Source organism: Polyodon spathula, chromosome 1, assembly GCF_017654505.1.
Source record: "Polyodon spathula isolate WHYD16114869_AA chromosome 1, ASM1765450v1, whole genome shotgun sequence".
Classification (NCBI taxonomy): Eukaryota; Metazoa; Chordata; class Actinopteri; order Acipenseriformes; family Polyodontidae; genus Polyodon; species Polyodon spathula.
In genome coordinates, this window is record NC_054534.1 from 89,469,308 (window position 1) to 89,490,944 (window position 21,637).

Consider the following 21,637-nt stretch of genomic DNA (forward strand, 5'->3'; position numbering starts at 1 on the left):
ATCAGTTTAAAATAGGGGAATGTTTACTAAAATACTGGGCTTAACTTTTTTGTAAAATCCTAGTTAATTACAATTCATTGTTAATTATTTGTGGAAGTGGCGGCAAATAAATTGGTAATGTGTAAAGGAAGTTTGAGAATGCATAGTTTTAAAGGAATTAAGTTTGATCTAAAGGCACATGACACATCATTAGGCGGCCATGCAAATTTACAATTGAACGGAACAGTACATTTAAAATTCAAATACAGATGTAAGTCTAAACCACCGGAGAGACTGTGAGCTCCACTGCCATTTGTAAATCTGCGCTCAGATTCCTGCCACGCCTACACCGCAGGTAAACGCAATCCCTTTACTTGTGAAACAAAAGTACTGTACTAATGAGCAAGGTTAGAGTCTTCCGGACTTGCTGAATGTTTCAGTGGTGAGTAGCGGCTTCTGGCTATTTGACTTTTTTTTTTTTTTTTTTGTATCAATAAAAACAAGTGTTAGTTTATGTTTTAGTGATAATGGTTGTAGTGGCGTCTAATTATACACTGGCGAACTTGTCAACTTCTCTGACTAGTTTAAAATGTTGTAACCCTTACATACGGCGGATATGTGTGTGTGTGTTACATTTACATTTAAACATGCAACAAACATGGTATAAACAGGATTTCGACAAGCACGAGTTTATTGTGTTTAAGTTGTAAATCCAACTGCTTTGGTAGATTGTAAAAATAAATGTTTTTTTTTTTTGTTTTTTTTTTTTTAAACCCTCTGACCAAATGCAATGCCCTTTTCGGTAGTACTGTATTTATGAATTGTTTTGTATGCGAACATGGCCGTATTTAGTAATGCATATAAAGCAATGTATATTGTATTAGTGTTCATAACATACTGGATTATTTGGAGTTTTAATGTATGTTGGATTTCTACATTTCGGTCGGAGGTTTGCCACATCGTAAGCATATTTAATCACAAAAAGTATAATAATAATAATAATAATAATAATAATAATAATAATAATAATACATAAAATAAAGATTTAAAGCGAAAGCAAGCAGTGTAACGTTGGGTCATTCAACACAAGGACTAAATTTGTGCATCTTCTCCACCTCACCCTCTCAGGTTTTGATGTTGCAAAAAAGAGCCTGTCAAGATATCCTCTTGATAATCGCAGCACACAGGGAACTGCTCTTCTGGTTTATTAATGTGTCAACATATTACTTATTGGTGACCGTGGAGTTAATGTGTTTGAGCTAAATGTTATTTAAAAAAAAAAAAAAAAGTGCAATTACAAAGGTGAGAAGCTATATTGTACTTGGGAGGACTGCTGTAGTCCTTGCCTTAACTGTAGTTTCTCCAGGTTATCTAACAAAAAACAAGATTATGTATGCAATGTCAGTCTCACTGGGTCATTGCTTACTGATATGAGGTCAGATATGGCACCCCTTCAGCACCCAAAAGAGATGGTGGATACTTACTTCAGCTTTTAAAGTCATAAACCTGCGTTTTTTGGGGAGAAAAGTTGTAAAAAGCATGGCACAGTTGATTGTTAAAATGGCAAACATTTTGTACACACACCACATGTATGTTAGAATTAATTAATTTAGCGATCAGATATATTATAGCTTATCCCAGTGGTTTTCAACTTTAAAACTGTACCCCTTCTGTCTGGAGGTTTCAGCTTAAGTACCTTTTTAAAGTTTTCGATCCACCGAATGATACCACAGTTGCAATAAAAAAGTAGAATAATATTTAATTTATGTCATTAGTTTGGGACTGAAAAAAATGCTAGTTTAGGACAGAATACAAAGCAGTAATTCTTTGTATGAGAGAATCAAAAGACAGTAATTTGGCAATCACATCACAAACAAAACACACATATTTGCTTCCTATTCTGCAAAGTTATTATAGCTAGCCTGCACTGTAAATGTTTCACATAAATATTTACTTCCAATCTCAGCATAAGTGTGTGTTATTTAAAATGTTTACAACATAAACATTAACCTCAAGAAAAAACTAACTATTAATGACAAAGGGATTCGAAACAATAAGCAGGATAGTTTGGACATATTTAGAATGGGCTTGATGCTCGCATTGCTGGCACATGATTTTATATATGTTTTTGCTCCTGTTCCATCAATTTGTTGTCCAGGTGCATGTAAATTTATCTTCAAAATACAATTGGTAAGTGTACAAAAAGTGTGCCAGTTTGAAGGATAGTGTGCCATATTTAACTAAAAGGATACATTTTGCAATTCAGTTTTATTCCAGACTGGGCGATAGAAAGAAAAAAAAAAAAAACTGACGTGAAAGCACACGTGTTTATCTGCTGTCTTGGCTTCTGGGGTGCTCAGCTGAAAGATGCAATTTTTGATCTGACATCTGCTTTGGGACATTGAGAAAGCCTATAGTCTTTGCTGTTAGATAACCTGGATAAATTTGTATTGGTAACAATTGCACTGTTTACTACATTTGTCTCAACATCCATGGCTGCCACTAGATAAAATATGATTAAGCTAGAAGAGCAATTCTAAGTGCAGCGAGTATTAAGAACAGCTCTTACTTAATAATACTTTGAAAGATATGACCTTTCAAACTTGGCCCCTTCACTGTTTGTTTCATCCATCCTGGGCACCCCCCCACCACCCCACCCAAGACTAGGGCAAATGTTTCTGAATTATTTAAAACACTTCCAGGTACTTCAATATGCGATATCAAAAGAACTGGGAATGCGGTGGGGACCATTAGTCCATTTAATATGCAGTGACCTTATAATGTGTGTATTTTGAAACTTGAGGCTCCGTGCATCCTGTTTTGGCTTTTCTGTGGTAGAACAATGCAAATATGTGTTCAAAGTACGACTGCTTGCAAGTACAAAACAAAAGAAGTATAGTAAATGGTTTGTACTGCTTTGGTGTAATCATATACACTTCTGCCTTAATATTTATATTCTGTAGAACAGTTAATTCCGTCACAGTATGTCTTTATTATCATCCCTAGAGGATTGTATTGATTATGATTACACCGTGTAACAATTTTTTTTTTTTTTTTTTTTTTTTTTTTTGTTCCTGGGTAGTTAGTGTTATTTCCTAATTGCTTATGCCTCAAAAGTATAGAAAATGGCTATTATTCCCCACAAACTTTGCTTTTGTGACCAGGACAGTGATATTTCAAAATATCACTATTTCCAGTGGGAAAACGGGCAAATGTGTGTCTTTTCGTTCACATAAAGTCGGAAAAAAACAACATATGAATCCAAATTAACATGTATTTATACTAAAGTAATACAAAAATGACTACAAAAGATTTAGAAGTGAGTAGTTTTTCGAGATTTACGATTATACTGTAAATATGTCTACAAAAGATAATGTAAATACAGTATAATCGTAAATCTCGAAAAACTACTCACTTCTAAATCTTTTGTAGTCATTTTTGTATTACTTTAGTATAAATACATGTTAATTTAGATTCATATGTTGTTTTGAAATATCACTGTCCTGGTCACAAAAGCAAAGTTTGCGGGGAATAATAGCCATTTTCTATCTTTTCTGGCATAAGCTATTATGAAATAACACTTACTACCCAGGAACAAAAATTGTGTTACATAGTGTTATGATTGCTATCATACTGACTTGTGCTCCATGACGTCAGGTCTCCTAGTAACAATGCAGGTACTGTCAAGTACCTGCATTGTTAAATATTAGTCAAATATTAGTTTATGCGGAAATATATTCTAACAAAACAAAATTCTCACAGTGGCTTTTATTGCACACTTTTTGTCTGTGATCATTCAACTTCTTTAGATTAGCTATCATTGCTTGAGATTAAAATGTCTGTGGGGTATCACATTTTTCCACAACATGTTTTTCCGAGTTTCCGGAAAGGACACCCCTCAATTTTCTAACAGGTTATACGAGGTAATATGAAGTCATTCAGGACTATATTACAAGCAAAAAGAAAACCTGACTTACTCATATACCCAACATCTCAAATGAAATTAAAAAAATCACATAAAAAGGTATACCAAATTCTGAACTGGTTTAACTAGTGGATGTTTATTCTAGTCCCTAAAATAACTTGAGCTGTTTAATTACTTTATTGTTAGATAGCTTCCTGGCAGATTTATAGCATTACAATAACTTTAATAGTTGCCATTGAAGACCCAGATTTATCAGTAAATGCTATTAATAAACCTTTCTGGTGAATTGAAGTCATCCGCCAAACCAAGGTTTTACTTCTACCTTGAAATCATAAGAGGAAGTTTCTAGTCTCTTAACTAGTCTGGCCATTTGCCACATTGAGTGACTAGACTAATAAGCTCAAAACAGGAACCATTTTTAATATTTGAACACTGGGGAAGCCCCAGTGGGTTAAGGTTAACAAATTGGAAAGAAATCAGGTGAGATAATGTAGGCTGTATATTATAAAGTAAGTGTTAGTGATGCAGGAGTGATGGCAACAATGCAAGTCCCAGCAATGGTTAATAATTAACATGATGTCAAGTTGTCTAATAGTGCAGGTTGAATTCAATACCTGAGGCTGCTAAAGTGCTGCATGTGCGCCATTTTATAATGCCAAACAAACCTGCAAAAGATGTGCTGCTAGTGGATACTATTGAATAAACAGAAAGGTTGGACTGGAAAATTAGAGGTCTGCTCCTTATTGGTTTTGGATTCAGGCCATGAAAGTGTGCCATTTCATTGCCTGTAGCTCATGTCAGAATGCAAACCCCAGAAGGGGGATTAAATGTAAAATGCAGTTTTTTTCCCTATTTTAACATTTCAACTGCGGCTGTATTTTTGTTTTAGATCAATTTAATTTTAGAAGTATATTCTGACATTGAGAAAACAGAACTACAACATGTGTTCGTTTGCTTTGAGCGGCTTTATAAGGCACAAGAGGGCATGGGTCGTGCTGGTTATTGTCACTTCTTGGTGCTTTGTTAGGCACGAGACACAACTCATACCCTCAAGTGCCTTATTGCTTTTATAAAACAGATTTATAAGAGTTTTATTAAAAAAAGAAAGGAGAAATCTGTTTAGTTTCTAAAGATTTGTTAACATTTTGAGGTACAACCTTCCACAACAGAAAATGGTCCCTATGAACTGAAAAACAATATTCAAGTAAAACATGTTTGTTTTTTTGTTTTGTTTTTCAGTAAAAGCAAAGTTGTTGCTAGGTAATTCACTCCCATTGGCTCTAGCATATACCAAACGGCGCAAGAGTTTAAGGTGCTTTGTTGGGATGAAGATTATTCATTAAGTAGTTAATTTAAAGTCAGATTGTATTTTATAAGCGTTTAACACCCCAAGCTGTTTGTTTTGTGGTATTAATTCCATTTTGAGTTTTTTCCCTAGCACGTCAATGTTACATTTTTTTGTACCTATAAAGAGAGTGAGTGCGCGTTAAAGGAGACACAGTAAAGAAAAATATTAAATATCCACAGTTAAAAATTAATGGAGTTGGTTTCACAAAATGACTCCTGATACCAACTGGAGGAAGATAAAACTGAATATCTGACAACTCGATCCAATCAGATGTGGAAAAGTGCAGAGCTGTTAGAAGCAGTAAAGAGAAATGTAGTCTTTAACTGCTTTCATCAGAAAATACAGTACATTGGGAAATTATTGCAGCTTAAATTCTAACCGTTGCTTGTCTTTTTCTAATAACACGCTGAAACAGACCAGCTGATTCAAACTCGGCTCCCTTCTGAGACAAGGGTGCGGTGAGAAGCTAGCAAAGCACGAACAGACACAAAGCAAGGCAGTTCAAACAGCGACAGCGTAGAGAGTGACAGCGTGGGGAGAAATGCTTTGTTTGAAAGAGGGTTGACAGCTGCAGAAACAAAACTTAATAATAATAATAAAAATAATAATAATTTAACATGGCCTTCAAGCCAAGAATCTGTGACACCTGCATGATGTGAGAAATCTGAGAAAACCCAGCAGAGCTAAACCAAGTCTGTGTGAAGTGCTGCAAAATCCAGGACTTGCTTCAACGAGTAAGTATGCTAGAAATGGAGCTGCATGAAGTAACAGAGCAACAGGACTTTGAGGAGCTGGCACACCCGTAATTCTTGGAAGTTTGCACGCCTAACAATCAGAAAGCCACCAGGAAGATAGAAGAGGGTCAAAACAGCTGGGTTTAGATAGGCAGACAGAAAAAAAGAAACAGTCAAATACAACCACCAGAAATCAAATTGAATCTATTCAGTCTTGAACAAAGACGACTATGGCAATCTGATTCAAGCGTTCAAAATTTTGAAAGGTATTGACAGTGTAGACCCAAGGGACTTTTTCAACATGAAAAAAGAAACCAGGACCTGGTGGAGATTAAGTAAAGTGGCATTCAGAACAAAATAGGAGGCACTTTTTTACACAGAATTGTAGAGTCTGGAACTAACTCCTCAGTAATGTCAAGAAGCTGATTGATGAGATTCTGGGATCAACAAGCTAGTAACAACCAAACAAGCAAGATGGACCGAATGGCCTCCCGTTTGTAACCTTTCTTATGTTACAGAAAATGACTGGTATGTACTACAAATAAAATATCAAAACAGTGTTTTGTTTAAAATAGTAAACAGGTTTGTAGTGCAAATTAATATAAACTGGTGCAGTGATGCGTGGTTAGCACAGATGCCATGACCTTGTGCTGCTGGATGTTGTAACGGCTTGGAATGTTGATGGACCAATCAGCATGCAACATTTTAACAATCCATTTTATAAAAGGGAAATATTATTGATGATCAGTGTTTATTTGTCTGACATTTGCTTGACAAGTATGTTCTGAGGAAATAATTGCAAGGGTAGGTGTTTTAGGATTACCTGATCTGTGTCTGTCTTCTTCAGATGAGCACTGTGCAGTAAAAAATAAAAAAATAAAAAAAAGCTACTTGACAAGAATTGGAGCCACCTCTCAGCATCCCAGTTGCCTGGTGCCTCACTCTTTGTGACAGATGGGGTATTTTAAATTGAACTGTGTCTGATACAGTGCACTGCTTTTACAACCCCATACAAAAAAATGAAATAGGTGTATAGCTAATAAACACAGAAAAAACACTGGAAATGGTTACTCAAGTCACTGATTTGACCCTTTTCCCCGTGGGGTAAAAAATAAATAAATCAAATACAGTAACCTACAAAATAATAATAAAAAGAAACTTCTAAGTGCAGCTGGGCAATGTCCGTCCTTCCTGACTTGTATCTCGCATTGATTCATTCTGAATGTTTAAACCAGGGGTGAAATTCCCAATAAAAAAAGTGCAGGTACTCATATGCGCAGCCAGTACACAATACATTTATGAAAAATAAACCTTAAAAAATAACTGATAAAATAAAACCAATTAATTGTAAACAAAGAAGCTGAAAATAATGAAAGCTGTGTACCCTTCTGCAGGAATCACTCAGTCATGCACTATAATATAACACTTAAGTTAAACCTTAAAATATAACTATTAAGAAATATTACACTATGCAGTGACTGCTGTAGAGGGAGTTTTGTTTCAAGAAATCCTAAAAAGGTGGAATGTTATACAAAATGTGTATAAAAGAAAGAAACTGCTATGAACAAATTTTACAAAAAGGTCTAAGTCAAACAACGCACAGTACGGGCTGAAATACCCCTCTTTTTAAAAAAAAAAAAAAAAAAAAATTAGTAGTCGCCAATTTATTTATTTTTTCTTCCCAATTTAGTAGTGTCCAATTATTTTGTTTAGCTCAGCTCACCGCTACCACCCCTGCGCTTGACTCGGAAGGGGCGAAGACTAACGCACGCTGTCTTCTGAAACGTGTGCCGTTAGATGCCTGCTTTTTTACGCACTGCAGACTCACCATGCCACCGCCCAGAGGTACAGCGTCAGAGGACAACGCAAAGCTTGCAGGTGCCTGGCCAGACCACAGGGATCGCTAATGCACAGTAAGCCGAGGACACCCTGGCCATCCTAGCCCTCCTTTCCCTGGGTGGCGCCCCTTGGGAGCTCCCGTCCTCGGTCGGTAAAGGAATACCCTGGACTCGAACCAGTGACATACGGACTGTAGAGCGCATCCTGCACTCTATGAAAGTTTTACTGGATGCGCTACTTGGGAGCCCCCTACCTCTATTTTTTTAACATGCCAGGCACTACTGATGATGACTTGGCCATTTCAACCTCCAGTACATTCTCTGAAATCCTCCCCATACTTTCCAGACCCTGAGTGCTCACCTAGAACAGGACCTGGCCATGCTACATTAATAACCTTGATCCCTGTTTTATTTATTTTTATGGATTACTTGTCTCAATATATTCTGTGTAGATTAATTATACTATGATCTATTCCAGAAAAAAAGATTAGTAGATTTCAGGCAGAAACACTATAAAAGTAGACATCAGTTGTTTTTGTTTGTTTTTTTTAAATCCCTGGCATTGTGGTTCCTACACAATAACAAAGTGACAAATTACATTTTCATAAAGTAATAGCATTACTGTGGTTTACGTATGCCTTTACATGGAAGTGCAAACTCAAATTTAACTTCAATAAACTGTAGAAAAGGGGGCATTTGTATATTTACAGAACACTAGGATCAAAACAAAACAAAACTTTGATTACTGTACTTAACATTTACCTTGCAGGTTGGGCCAGTGTTTGGAAAGCGTAAAAGCACACCAGCATCTGTATGCTGATTCTGACTCTCTTGCCCAGTCTGAAGCAGCACTTTACTTTGTTGATCCTGTTTTTTTTATGTTAATCCCTACTGTCCCACACATCACTTTCCATTTTATAAATCGGTGAAAGACAAAGCATGTTGTCATAATGATTTCTAATATGTATCAACTGTGTCATTTGTGGCGGACACTAACATTCATTTCTGCCTTCAAATTCACGAATTTAAGAAAATAATAATTACTCCATGCTGCTGTTTCACATCTCACTGACGTCTTTCACTAAAGTCTTCTCTCTGATCAACCAATGAGCACTGACACAAAGCGAAATGGGCAGAGATTTGTGACGCATGCCAAAACGAAGTCTAATCAGAATGAAAGCTCAGCCTTTGACTTTAATGGTGGCCAATAGCAGGTAAGAGACAGAGAAGCAGTATTGGGAAAGAATGCAAGCAGTGTGAACTGTGCTGAATGAAAGCACATTTGAAAAACGTTGCGCTAGTGTGAAAGAACAGAATGCAAACGTATTGGATGAAAAGCAGATATAAGTACCGTTACCCAGGACCAAAATTAAAATAAGACTCAGTATGGAGTTCAAGTAGAATTTCACCACTGCTTTAAACCCACCCCAACTACTGACTGGCAGCACATTCCTACATTGCTATTGGATGATTGTAACACACTTGCAAAATTTAAAATTAGATTAGAATTATTTGAAGCAGAGTATTGTTCTTGCTCGTGAGATTTAAAGCTCTACTACTGTTCGGTAGTAAAACACTCGTGGAATTTAAACAGAATTGCAAATTTGGCGAACACAGCACCAGCACTCACCACTGAGCACTTCCCTCACCACTGAGCACTTCCCTTCACCTCACAGCACCACCACTCACCACTGAGCACTTCCCTCCCCTCACAGCACCAGCACTCGCCACTGAGCACTTCCCTTCACCTCCCAGCACCAGCGCTCACCACTGAGCAGTTCCCTCACAGCACCAGCACTCACCACTGAGCACTTCCCTCACCACTGAGCACTTCCCTTCACCTCACAGCACCAGCACTCGCCACTGAGCACTTCCCTCACAGCACCAGCACTCGCCACTGAGCACTTCCCTCACAGCACCAGCACTCACCACTGAGCACTTCCCTCACAGCACCAGCACTCGCCACTGAGCACTTCCCTCACAGCACCAGCACTCGCCACTGAGCACTTCCCTCACAGCACCAGCACTCACCACTGAGCACTTCCCTCACAGCACCAGCACTCGCCACTGAGCACTTCCCTCACAGCACCAGCACTCGCCACTGAGCACTTCCCTCACAGCACCAGCACTCACCACTGAGCACATCCCTCACCACTGAGCACTTCCCTTCACCTCACAGCACCAGCACTCACAACTGAGCACTTCCCTTACAGCACTCACCACTGAGCACTTCCCTCCCCTCCCCTCACAGCACCAGCACTCACCACTGAGCACTTCCCTCCCCTCACAGCACCAGCACTCACCACTGAGCACTTCCCTCCCCTCACAGCACCAGCACTCGCCACTGAGCACTTCCCTTCACCTCACAGCACCAGCACTCACCACTGAGTACTTCCCTTCACCTCACAGCACCAGCACTCACCACTGAGCACTTCCCTTCACCTCACAGCACCAGCACTCACCACTGAGCACTTCCTTTCACCTCACAGCACCAGCACTCACCACTGAGCACTTCCCTGCCCTTACAGCACCAGCACTCGCCACAGAGCACTTCCCTCCCCTCACAGCACCAGCACTCACCACAGAGCACTTCCCTCACCACTGAGCACTTCCCTCCTCTCACAGCAGCAGCACTCACCACTGAGCACTTCCCTCACAGCACCAGCACTCGCCACTGAGCAGTACCCTCACAGCACCAGCACTCGCCACTGAGCACTTCCCTTCACCTCACAGCACCAGCACTCACCACTGAGCACTTCCCTCCCCTCACAGCACCAGCACTCACCACTGAGCACTTCCCTCCCCTCACAGCACCAGCGCTCACCACTGAGCAGTACCCTCACAGCACCAGCACTCACCACTGAGCACTTTCCTTCACCTCACAGCACCAGCACTCGCCACTGAGCACTTCCCTCACAGCACCAGCACTCGCCACTGAGCAGTACCCTCACAGCACCAGCACTCGCCACTGAGCACTTTCCTCCCCTCACAGCACCAGCACTTGCCACTGAGCACTTCCCTTCACCTCACAGCACCAGCACTCGCCACTTAGCACTTCCCTCACAGCAGCAGCACTCGCCACTGAGCACTTCCCTCCCCTGACAGCACCAGCACTCACCACTGAGCACTTCCCTCCCCTCACAGCACCAGCACTCGCCACTGAGCACTTCCCTTCACCTCACAGCACCAGCACTCACCACTGAGCACTTCCCTTCACCTCACAGCACCAGCACTCACCACTGAGCACTTCCCTCCCCTCACAGCATCAGCGCTCACCACTGAGCACTTCCCTCACAGCACCAGCACTCACCACTGAGCACTTCCCTTCACCTCACAGCACCAGCACTCACCACTGAGCACTTCCCTCACAGCACCAGCGCTCACCACTGAGCACTTCCCTCACAGCACCAGCACTCACCACTGAGCACTTCCCTTCACCTCACAGCACCAGCACTCACCACTGAGCACTTCCCTCACAGCACCAGCACTCGCCACTGAGTACTTCCCTTCACCTCACAGCACTAGCACTCACCACTGAGCACTTCCCTCCCCTCACAGCAGCAGTACTCACCACTGAGCTCTTCCCTCACAGCACCAGCACTCGCCACGGTCTCCGCTTCTGAAGAGGACGCTTTCGTGCACAGGATTGTTTTGTTGGTAGAGGGGTGGCCCTTTTTGTTAGTTATTATTAAAATAAAGCACAGACGTTTGGGAAAAGTACTGTTTGAACATTGGTTTTGTTTCTAGACCACACGCACCTGAGGCACCTGTGATTGTTTTCACTAGTAAAATGATAATATTTGATGCAATGGAATGTGGCATTGCTTTTTGTCCTACGTTTTCTTCCTGTACTTTATGTACTCAGCTTATTCTTTATGCCATCTGGGTGTTCACTCAGCATATGGAAGTGGGTGACGGACATACTGGTTCCAAGCTTAATATTCTTGCGTTCTTAATGAAAATGATTCCTTTAAGCTTGCTGCAGCACAGTACTGCAAGCATTATTTTCCACTTGGCTGATTAACTTGGAACTTAAGTTAGTCCAAGATTAGGACTAATTTGGGACTGCAAAACCACCTTGCTGTGCTTCAATAGTAAAGCAGGACTTATTTAATTCACTTTCAGTAATTAAACCTGTTTGACACTGCACTTTTACTCTAAACTTGTTTACATATTTAACGTAAATGCAGGTGTGTTTTCAGCACAACTTACTTTTAGAAAATGTGCTATAAAGTACTATGTGCTCCCTCATTTCATATTTCAATAATTACAATACCTTATAGAATAAAGGCCTTTATTCTATATAAGTGCCCCCTTCAGTGACTCACTTTCTTTTAATGTAAAAAATAAATAAATGTCTAGGTATTAATGTCAGGCCAGGAAATTCCTGAAAATAACATTGCATTACACAGTAGTGCATTGGTAAAATAATAAATACTGTAAACAATTCTTGTCTTTGTAGATCTTAAAACAGCTGTCCAGATGGGGTGCAGATGCTGTCGGATGATAGAAAGGTAAAAAAAAAGTACTGTATTCATTCGAACTTAAAGACGCAGTCCAAATTTCCCACACTCAATTTGAGTAAAACATCAAGATGCAGTTAGAAAGATACAACCTCAATTATGCACACGAGCCATTTATATAAAGGAATACTACATTTTTTATTGTAATGCTACAAATTTGTCTATTGGACGTATTGGTAAATAACATGCCAGTGACAACAACAAATCTCGCCTAGTCATCATCCACTGAGTTGGAGGTCCTCTTTATTAGTTGACATCTCCCAGACAATGACTCCTGCTTCTTTGAGAAAGGCTGTCTGTCGGGGATAGAGATCAGGCAGTAACGTTTTTGTTCCTCTTTTCTCGGGCAGTCACTCATGTTCCTGTGTACTCTGAGAGTTACGTCTCTTGCTGGAAATGCAATACTTCCATTACTGTTACTCACTTTTATTGCAGTACCCCAGTATAGTTAGGTTTACTACTTTGTTACCAGTTCATTTTTTAATATGCTTTTTGTTGTTTTATAGTGTTGTTTGTTTTATCGTGTTTCTATGGACTTTATTTGTATTTGCTATTTGTGGTTATAATGAAATGTATAACTTTAATATATATATATATATATATATATATATATATATATATATATATATATATATATATATATATATATATATATATATAATGATTTTTCTCTTCATAATGCCAAGTTATTGAATCATAAAAATCAATAAAAAAAGCACTTCATTTTGTACTTATGTATTCATACATTTCAAGGCTAAACTGTTTTACATACAATTTGGCAATGTACTTTATTGTATTTTCCTCAGTCTGTACTATTTCCATGAAATAGCAGGCAGTGCTGAAAATAGGATTGTTTTAAGGCATTTTGTCACACAGACCGTGGCTCAGACAAAATCTTGTAGCTCCTCAAATGGTAGAAGATATTTGAATTTTTTATTTTTTTTTTTTTTTTTTTTAAATCCTCAGAAAATTTCACAACTATATTTTTTGTTATATCTAACTTAAGTGGAAGAAATTGGCAGCTTTTATTTATTTTATCATTTTTTTTTTTTAATGATTTTTTGGGGGATGTGGATTATATAAAAAAAAAAAAAAAAAAAAGTACATTCCACAACAAAATGCATTATATCATTGGAAACAGCTACTTAAGGCCTTTCTGTTGATATATTGGGTTGTATCAGTTAAGCAAAAGATAGTGTGCTTTGTTATCTTATGTATTTTAATACACGCCTAACCTCATTTTAAATTATTTCCCCGTGACCGTCTTAAATCTGCATGGCAAAACAGGCAACTTGCTTGTTTTTCTAGAACTGTGTTTTGTTTAAGTGCAATGTACCTTCAGAAAGCAGTAGGTTCAAGTTTTCAACAGAGAGGAAGGGGGGAATGTTCTGACTTCAGAATGTTTCAAAAAAAGTATAGCAAGATGAAAATCTTCAGGCTCTGACCAAATCCTTGGGCGCACATTATGCACAACTATTCTGCCGCACCAATGATGGCCTCATCATAATTAGAACTGAATTGTAAACTTATACTTTGTATGTTTTGTAATGGTTGATTCAATGAATTTAACATGCCTAAATTCTTTCTTTTTTATTTTTAAAAGCTACATATTTGAGCCAGCTGTTCCAGTAGAAGTGTATGGATGGAGTGATCAATCCAGTTCAGTTCACTCACACCAGGGGAAACCGATGGGTACACACAATTGCATAACAGGGCAAACGGTCAACAAGCAGGACTTTAATAATCAACAGACTTCAGCACAGAAACAAAGCGTCTCAAATATTGAAAATGACAAAAATCAGATCAATAGGACATACTTACCATCTGGAGAGAAGAAATATGGACTTGGGGAGAACAAGGAAGGTTTAAAAGGGGAAACTAATGGACTCTATATTTTGGAGAATAAGCGAACTCAAAGGAAGTGTACACTGCCTAATAATGAAGGAGGCAGTGACACCTCGTCCAGCCGGCTGAACAAGCCTTTAGTGGATAATTACATAGCTGCCCCTTCCCAAAACAACAGCAGTGTGGTAAAGGGATGTGAGGAACAAATTGAAGCCACATCAATACAAGCCACACCAAAAACTGAGAATATACTTGTTTCAAATGGAAATATTCAAGACAAAATACAACCCTCTTTATTGAATGACTGTCAACCTGAAGTAAACCTGCCTGCAATACAGACACATGACAGTTTTGAAAATGACTATGTAGGTGTTGCACACAATGCTTCAGTCGATGTAGTAGATGCCAAAATTACTATTATAAGTAATGCAAGTAGCTCCTCTGTGGATATAAAAGAATGTGTTACCCATCTAGGTGACTCGGATGAACTAAACTGCAGAATATCTCCGTTAGTAAGAGGGGAGCCTGATTCTGAAGAGAGCAAAAGTTCAATAGACAGCTTTGAGATTTGTGATGATGTGGACGTGGCAGAGGCACTTGCAGCTCTAGAAGCTGCTACAGCAGGGGAGGATGAGGAATAGCCATTTTAATAAAATATACCTTCACACTCCTGCAAACGCTGTCAGTGGGAGTCACAGCAAAGCATGTGTCAAAATGTAAGATGGAAGGAAAAAGACTTCTGTGGTTCGATGCCAAAATGTGGTCACTTTCTGTAAATGGACATAAAAGATTAATGCAACAATGGTCTATTATAAAACAAAGGTCAATGTTCTAAAAGCTGTATACTTCCAAATGTCATTCCCACTTTTATTTCAAAGTTACCACATGAGAAGTAAACAACTGAGACGTTTAATTTAAGGGCCTCGTCTGAAGTTGTAAATGGTGTTTTTTTTTTTTTTTTTTTCCACTTTACGGCAAAAATAACACTGACAATTTGGAGTGAAAATATAGCCCAGCGTTTTGGACAGGGTCATTTTGGTACGTCTATGGAATTCTAGTGATACGTGTTTGAAGAGTATAAATGTTTTTTGCAAAAACAAAGCTCACCCAAGCCTGCAGGTAATGTGAGACCTTCTCCTCAAAGCTGATCTTGCTATGCAAAAAAACATAGTCTGAATTTGTGGAGCCTAATATAAACAAACCTAATACAATAGCAAGAAAACACCATTCAGGTGACCTCACTGATCACCCAACGATGCCTCCTGTATGTAAATGATCAGAATAAAAACTAATATACCATATTCAGAAATACATATTGCTGCTGATGCCAGTGTCTGTGCTTTTCAATTAGATTGCTCTTGTGTATGAATGTGTGGTTCACTTTATTTTGAATAAAAAAAAAAAAAAAAAAAAGTTAAACAAGTATTTATTTTTTAAGTGTCAAAATATACCAATTTAGTGTGAATCTAAATTGCCACCTCACTTAGAAATTTTCTATACTTACATTTTTTTATATATAAGCCCTGCCCTCTCAGCTCTCACAGTATTACTTACTCAAATCCAAGGGGCCATGTTTTGCAAAGAATTTACCACTGTACTAAATTTTCACTATAAAAACTTACTGTACTACTGTATCAACAAACATGGTGCATGTAGCAATGGGTTGTTTTATAGAGCTTTTGAACATTATTTTCTTTTTAGACAATTTTAATTCTGTTTTAACAGGGTTGTAAATTATTTGTCTAAGGCCCCTTAGGTATAATTTCCTAACTTGCTAGTGTAAGAGCTACAGATTGAATGAAAGTGACTTGGAAGATTCTTGGGACAGTTTTAGTGGAATTTGGTGAACCTTAGAAAAACCATCACACATTTACATTTGGCATTTTCTCTAAATTAGTTGTTAAGCGATGCATGTAATTCATTGCAGAACTTTAGACTGGAAACTGGCATAGAGACATTCCTGAATTTTGTCACTGGATCTACACTAGTCTAGCAGTAATTTCACCATTATGTGAAGGGATCCATTAAAAAAATTCAGAGAACCTGGTGGAATTCTAGCTCACATACTGTAGGCCCATATTTACTGTTTTATAACTTGGTTGTTTTGAAGATAGGGTGGGAAAGCATTCGATTTTTCCCTATTTCAAGTGGTTTAAAAATAGTCTCCTTTAACATTTCAAAGATGCACAGTTACAAACCCCATGCTGTGCCTTCATGCAATGGTTGACCTTGTGAGTGCTACTGGGTCCTGCATTTCAGATCGTGCCTTTATATCAGAACTACAAAATCCGCCTATGGAGTTCCGTGTGTAAAGTCTGTTTTATATAGATAGAAAAAAGGCTAAAACAATTTAAGAAAAAAAGGTATGCTTGGAATATGTTGAATGGTTTGGATTTTTTGTGGTAAGAATGTCTACTTTTGTTTTGTTCATTTTACATTTCTATTAAGGAGAACAGAAGATGTACAATGTTACCCTTTTTTTTGTAAATTTTGATCTCTAGTATATACGGCCTGTATATAAAGTTTATATATTTTATCATTACATATTTATTAATGTATATGAATTGGGTAATTAAATGTACAGAATAAATAGTTTCTTGTATTCTAACTACAGTGTAAATGGTTTCATTTCAACACAAGCACCTGCATTCACTTCCACAATACATTTAAAAAGTATGATTAGGAAAACAAATAATATATTATTTTCATTAACATGATATACTTGCCAGATTATTATTATTATTTTAAACACTTTTTAATCTAACCATTTTCAGGAAAATGACGCAAAACTGTTAATATCCATTTATGGCCTTACCCATTCGAAAAGAAAAGGAATTGTTTGCTCCTGCATAAAGATGATGTGTGACAGGAGGAATGTACATGCAAAGCTGATTTATGTTTTGTTTAAAAGCAAACTTGCCTTGTAACATATTGGCAAAGATGAAACTTCGATACCTGAAACCTTGTGTGTAGGAGTCAAATCTGTGGACTGGAGATGCACTAGTGAACAAAGTGGCGATATTTTTAAGAGAGGTATTTAACTTTACCTAGAGAAAATCTGGAGAAAACACAAAAGCGGCTTTGGGTATTTTCATTGGTGACTCCACCATAGTCTAAACAAATTGGTGTTGTTTTGATACAGATCTATAGTAGACATTAAATTACTTCAGGAGTAAAAAGTTGTACTTCCATTGAAAGCTGATCAATGAAGGATAACGCACTAGACTCCAATAAGAGTACAAGTGGGTACTAGCCAAAGCAGACAGGGTTTAACAAGTTCAGTGTCATTTGGACTGTGTTTGTTTTCACAACAGCAGCCAGGTGACTTTGCAGGCACCGTGTATATCATTGTACCTAATGTAGTTCACATGATGCACTTCGCAGGGGTATTTTGTGTAATTAGCTTGCTTAGACTAACATTACCACTGATGATACCACTTGCAGCGTACCAAAACTTGATCAGCTCATTGGGATCATCAATTCATTTTAGCACTGTTTGCAGCGTACAACTGCAGACCCTTGCAGTGACAAAGTTCCACAGTAAGTGGATTAAGTTAGTCATGTGAAGGTAGAGACTACTTTTCCTTTCTCTGATTAGTCTCCCCTTTTCTCAAGTTACACACATTAAAAAAAAAAAAAAAAAAAAAAAAAAAACCATGTGTTCTTTATGTTCCATATGTGGTTATTACACTAGCCAGCATGCATCTTTTAATAAAGTGAACTACCAAATCAGGAATCCGCCATACCTGTAACAACTACAGCTGTATCCAGGATTTAAAAAAAGGCTTAAAGTCCATTTACTGTGTACCTATAGCATTAATGTTATTAATAAATGCATTGTATTCTTTAAAGTCATCACTATGAGCAAACATTTGCAGAGAGCAACCTTTGCTGCATGATTGATCTTCACAGTTATGCCAGGTGCTTTCCTGGATTTTTTCTTGCGTGAGCAAACTAACACTGGGTCTTTATACTAAAGACTAAACATGGTTTAATACCGCCCTACTTTACTTAACAAGGGATAGTCAAAACAACTAAGATTTGAGGTGTTTAACATTTGGTTTCATGATTTATAACTCATTTTCTGACAAGTGCTTTTCTGTTTTGCAATACTCTGCTGATAGATGTTCAGAAACTGCCCTACATGGCAGGATTTAATGCAAACAATATAAAAAAAATTAAATATATACTTCAATTTAATCAGTAGCAGACACTGCTTATACTGCAGTCAAAATTACCATCCTGCAAGAATTAGTATTAGAACGTATGTATTCAAAAATTGCTTAAACAATAAATATTTAAGGACTTTTAATTGAAAGAATCAGACATTACTCACAGAATCCAGGTGCTTGTTTACTGCAGCACACACAGACGACCAACTTCAGCTGCAGTACTGCCACAAAACAATTACAATCTAAGCAGTGGTGGAGCTACAGGAGCACAGGGGAAAGATTAACTGCTTCATGAAAACGTGGAAACAAAATAATACATGGCCCACGGTCCCTGACAGATAATAACCTCATTATTGCCTGGGGTAACCAACACTTGGAAACTCAACACATTAAGATTTTAAAGAAGTTAATTTTTTACTAGACAACACCAATAATAGAACCAGTAGTAGAACTTGAAAGAATCATAGAAAAAAAAAAGTATACAAACTGTAGAGACACTGTCAAAGTGTGTGTTATGTATCAGATATAGGCAGAGCTATAATAATAATAATGACAGGTAAATGTTTAACTTTTAGTGGACAAAACTGGTAATGGAACTTTGAGACATACTACTGTATTCTGCGATTCTCTCACTATTAGGTCATCCTGAAACCAAATAGTCACATGACCCCATTATGGTAACCATGTTAAGTCACAGTTTAAAGTCAAGGGTACAGTAAGATTTTGAACCGATACCTTTCAACAAAACTGACAAAAATCTGTCCATTGGAATCCAGGTCTTTAATTAGTTCAGTTATACAAAAGTATAAAAAAGACCTGTTTCTAACAAGGTTCTGTTCAATTGAATGAATGGAGGGGAATGGACTGAAAGAGCCACATGTGATACCCCAGGTTTATATCATTAACAAATCCACAGCCTACACCCCCTCCCTATCTATCTGACTCCCTATCTATGCTTCTTTAAATGGAATCAAACATATTGAGATTTTTTATTTATTTTAATGTCGGGGGGGGGGGGAGATAAAAATGCATGTTACAGTTTATAGAGAAAAAAAAATCAAACATGTTGGGCAAGCAAAACAATAGCAGAACAGCGACTACACAACCAGTGCCTTTGTTCTCAAATATATTCTTCATTACCCAATATGTAGTTTACCTATATAAATATATTGCTCACTATTTATAGCTAGGATACAGATATATAAATATCAATTTCTACATACAAACTGATATTATATACAGTGCCTTGCAAAAGTATTCAGACCCCTGACCAATTCTCTCATATTACCAAATTACAAATGGTACATTGAAATTTCGTTCCGTTTGATATTTTAAACTCAGAATCAATTATTGTAAGGTGACATTGGTTTTCTGTTGGGAAATATTTTTAAGAAAAATAAAACACTGAAATATCTTGCTCTCATAAGTATTCAACCCCTGTGCTGTGGAAGCTCCCAGTTTGCACTGATGAAAGAAATGGCCCTAACGAGGACACAATTACCTTACTACTGGCCTCCACCTGTGAACCTTTAAAGTTGCTGTCACATTTTCTGGATAAAAACCCCACTGTTGAAGGATCATTGGTAAGGCTGCGAATCTGAAGGAAAATGAAGACCATGAGCATTCTACAGAAGTTAGAGATAAACTAATACAAATGTATAGATTAGGGAAAGGGTACAAAATAATATCCAAGTGTTTGGATATCCCAGTGAGCACAGTTGGATCAATAATCAGGAAGTGGAAGCTGCATCACACCACACAGGCACTGCCAAGAAAAGGCCATCCCTCAAAACTCAGTGCTCAAACAAGAAGGAGACTTGTGAGAGAAGCCACAAAGAGGCCAACAATCACTTTGAAGAAGCTACAGAGTTCAGTTGGGAGTGGAGTAATGGTGCACCAGTCAACCATATCAAGAGCTCTGCATAACACTGGCCTGTAAGGGAGGGTAGCAAGAAAGACGCAGTTACTCAAAAAGTACCATCTGAAAGCACGTCTGGAGTTTGCCAGAAAGCATGAGAGTGACCCAGCTGCGATGTGGGAAAAGGTTTTGTGGTCAGATGAGACCAAGATAGAGCTTTTTGGCCAAAACTCAAAGCGCTATGTGTGGCGCAAACCTAACACTGCCCATGCCTCAAGACACACCATCTCTACAGTGAAGTATGGTGGTGGCAGCATCATGCTGTGGGGATGCTTCTCATCAGCAGGGACTGGGCATCTTGTTATAATTGATGGAAGAATGGATGGAGCAAAATACAGGAAAATACTACAAGAGAATTTGCTTCAGCCCGCTAAAAAACTGAAACTTGGGAGGAAATTCACCTTTCAGCAGGACAATGATCCCAAGCACAAGGCCAAAGCAACATTGGAGTGGCTCAAGAACAAAAAGGTGAATGTCCTACAGTGGCCCAGTCAAAGCCCTGATCTCAATCCCATTGAGAATCTGTGGCACTATTTGAAAATTGCGGTCCACAAGCGTCGTCCAACCAACCTGAACAACCTGGAGCAAATCTGCCAAGAAGAATGGGCCAAAATCACTCTGACACTGTGTGCAAAGCTGGTACATACTTACCCCAAAAGACTTAAAGCTGTTATTGCAGCGAAAGGTGGCTCTACCAAATATTAATGTGTGGGGGTTAAATACTTATGCAAGCAAGATATTTCAGTTTTTTATTTTTCTTAAAAATATTTCCCAACATAAAACCAATGTCACCTTACAATAACTGATTTTGAGTTTAAGTGTTTTAAAATAAAATATCGAACAGAATGAAATTTCAATGTACCATTTGTAATTCAGTAATATGAGAGAATTGGTCAGGGGTCTGAATACTTTTGCAAGGCACTATATATATATATATATATATATATATATATATATATATATATATACACATATATATATATATACACACACATATATATATATATACACACACACACACACACAATACACACACACATACATACACGTGTTACATCTTATATATATATATTGTATGTGTATATATATATATATATATGTATGTATTATAATATATATATACCCATATATCTTTATATATATATATATATATATATCTATATATATATATATATATATATATATATATTACTACAACAATATAATATATATATATATATTATATACACACACACACACACACACACACACACACACCACACACAGATAAATAGATAGATAGATATTACAAAAGTAAACATTTCTAAAAGCTATATCATATAAAACATTTTGTTAAGGAAAGATAGCACATTAAG

The 21,637-nt window shown here is 37.8% G+C and overlaps 1 protein-coding gene across 1 annotated transcript; it reads left to right on the top strand.

Annotated features, from left to right (window-relative positions):
* Nucleotides 1–16,700, top strand: LOC121323855. The gene is made up of 3 exons (XM_041265142.1): nucleotides 1–421; nucleotides 12,287–12,338; nucleotides 13,951–16,700. The coding sequence occupies exons 2-3, from the start codon at nucleotides 12,307–12,309 to the stop codon at nucleotides 14,831–14,833; spliced, it is 915 nt and encodes a 304-aa protein (XP_041121076.1). The 5' UTR covers nucleotides 1–421; nucleotides 12,287–12,306; the 3' UTR covers nucleotides 14,834–16,700.
* The last annotated feature ends 4,937 nt before the right edge of the window (nucleotides 16,701–21,637 follow it).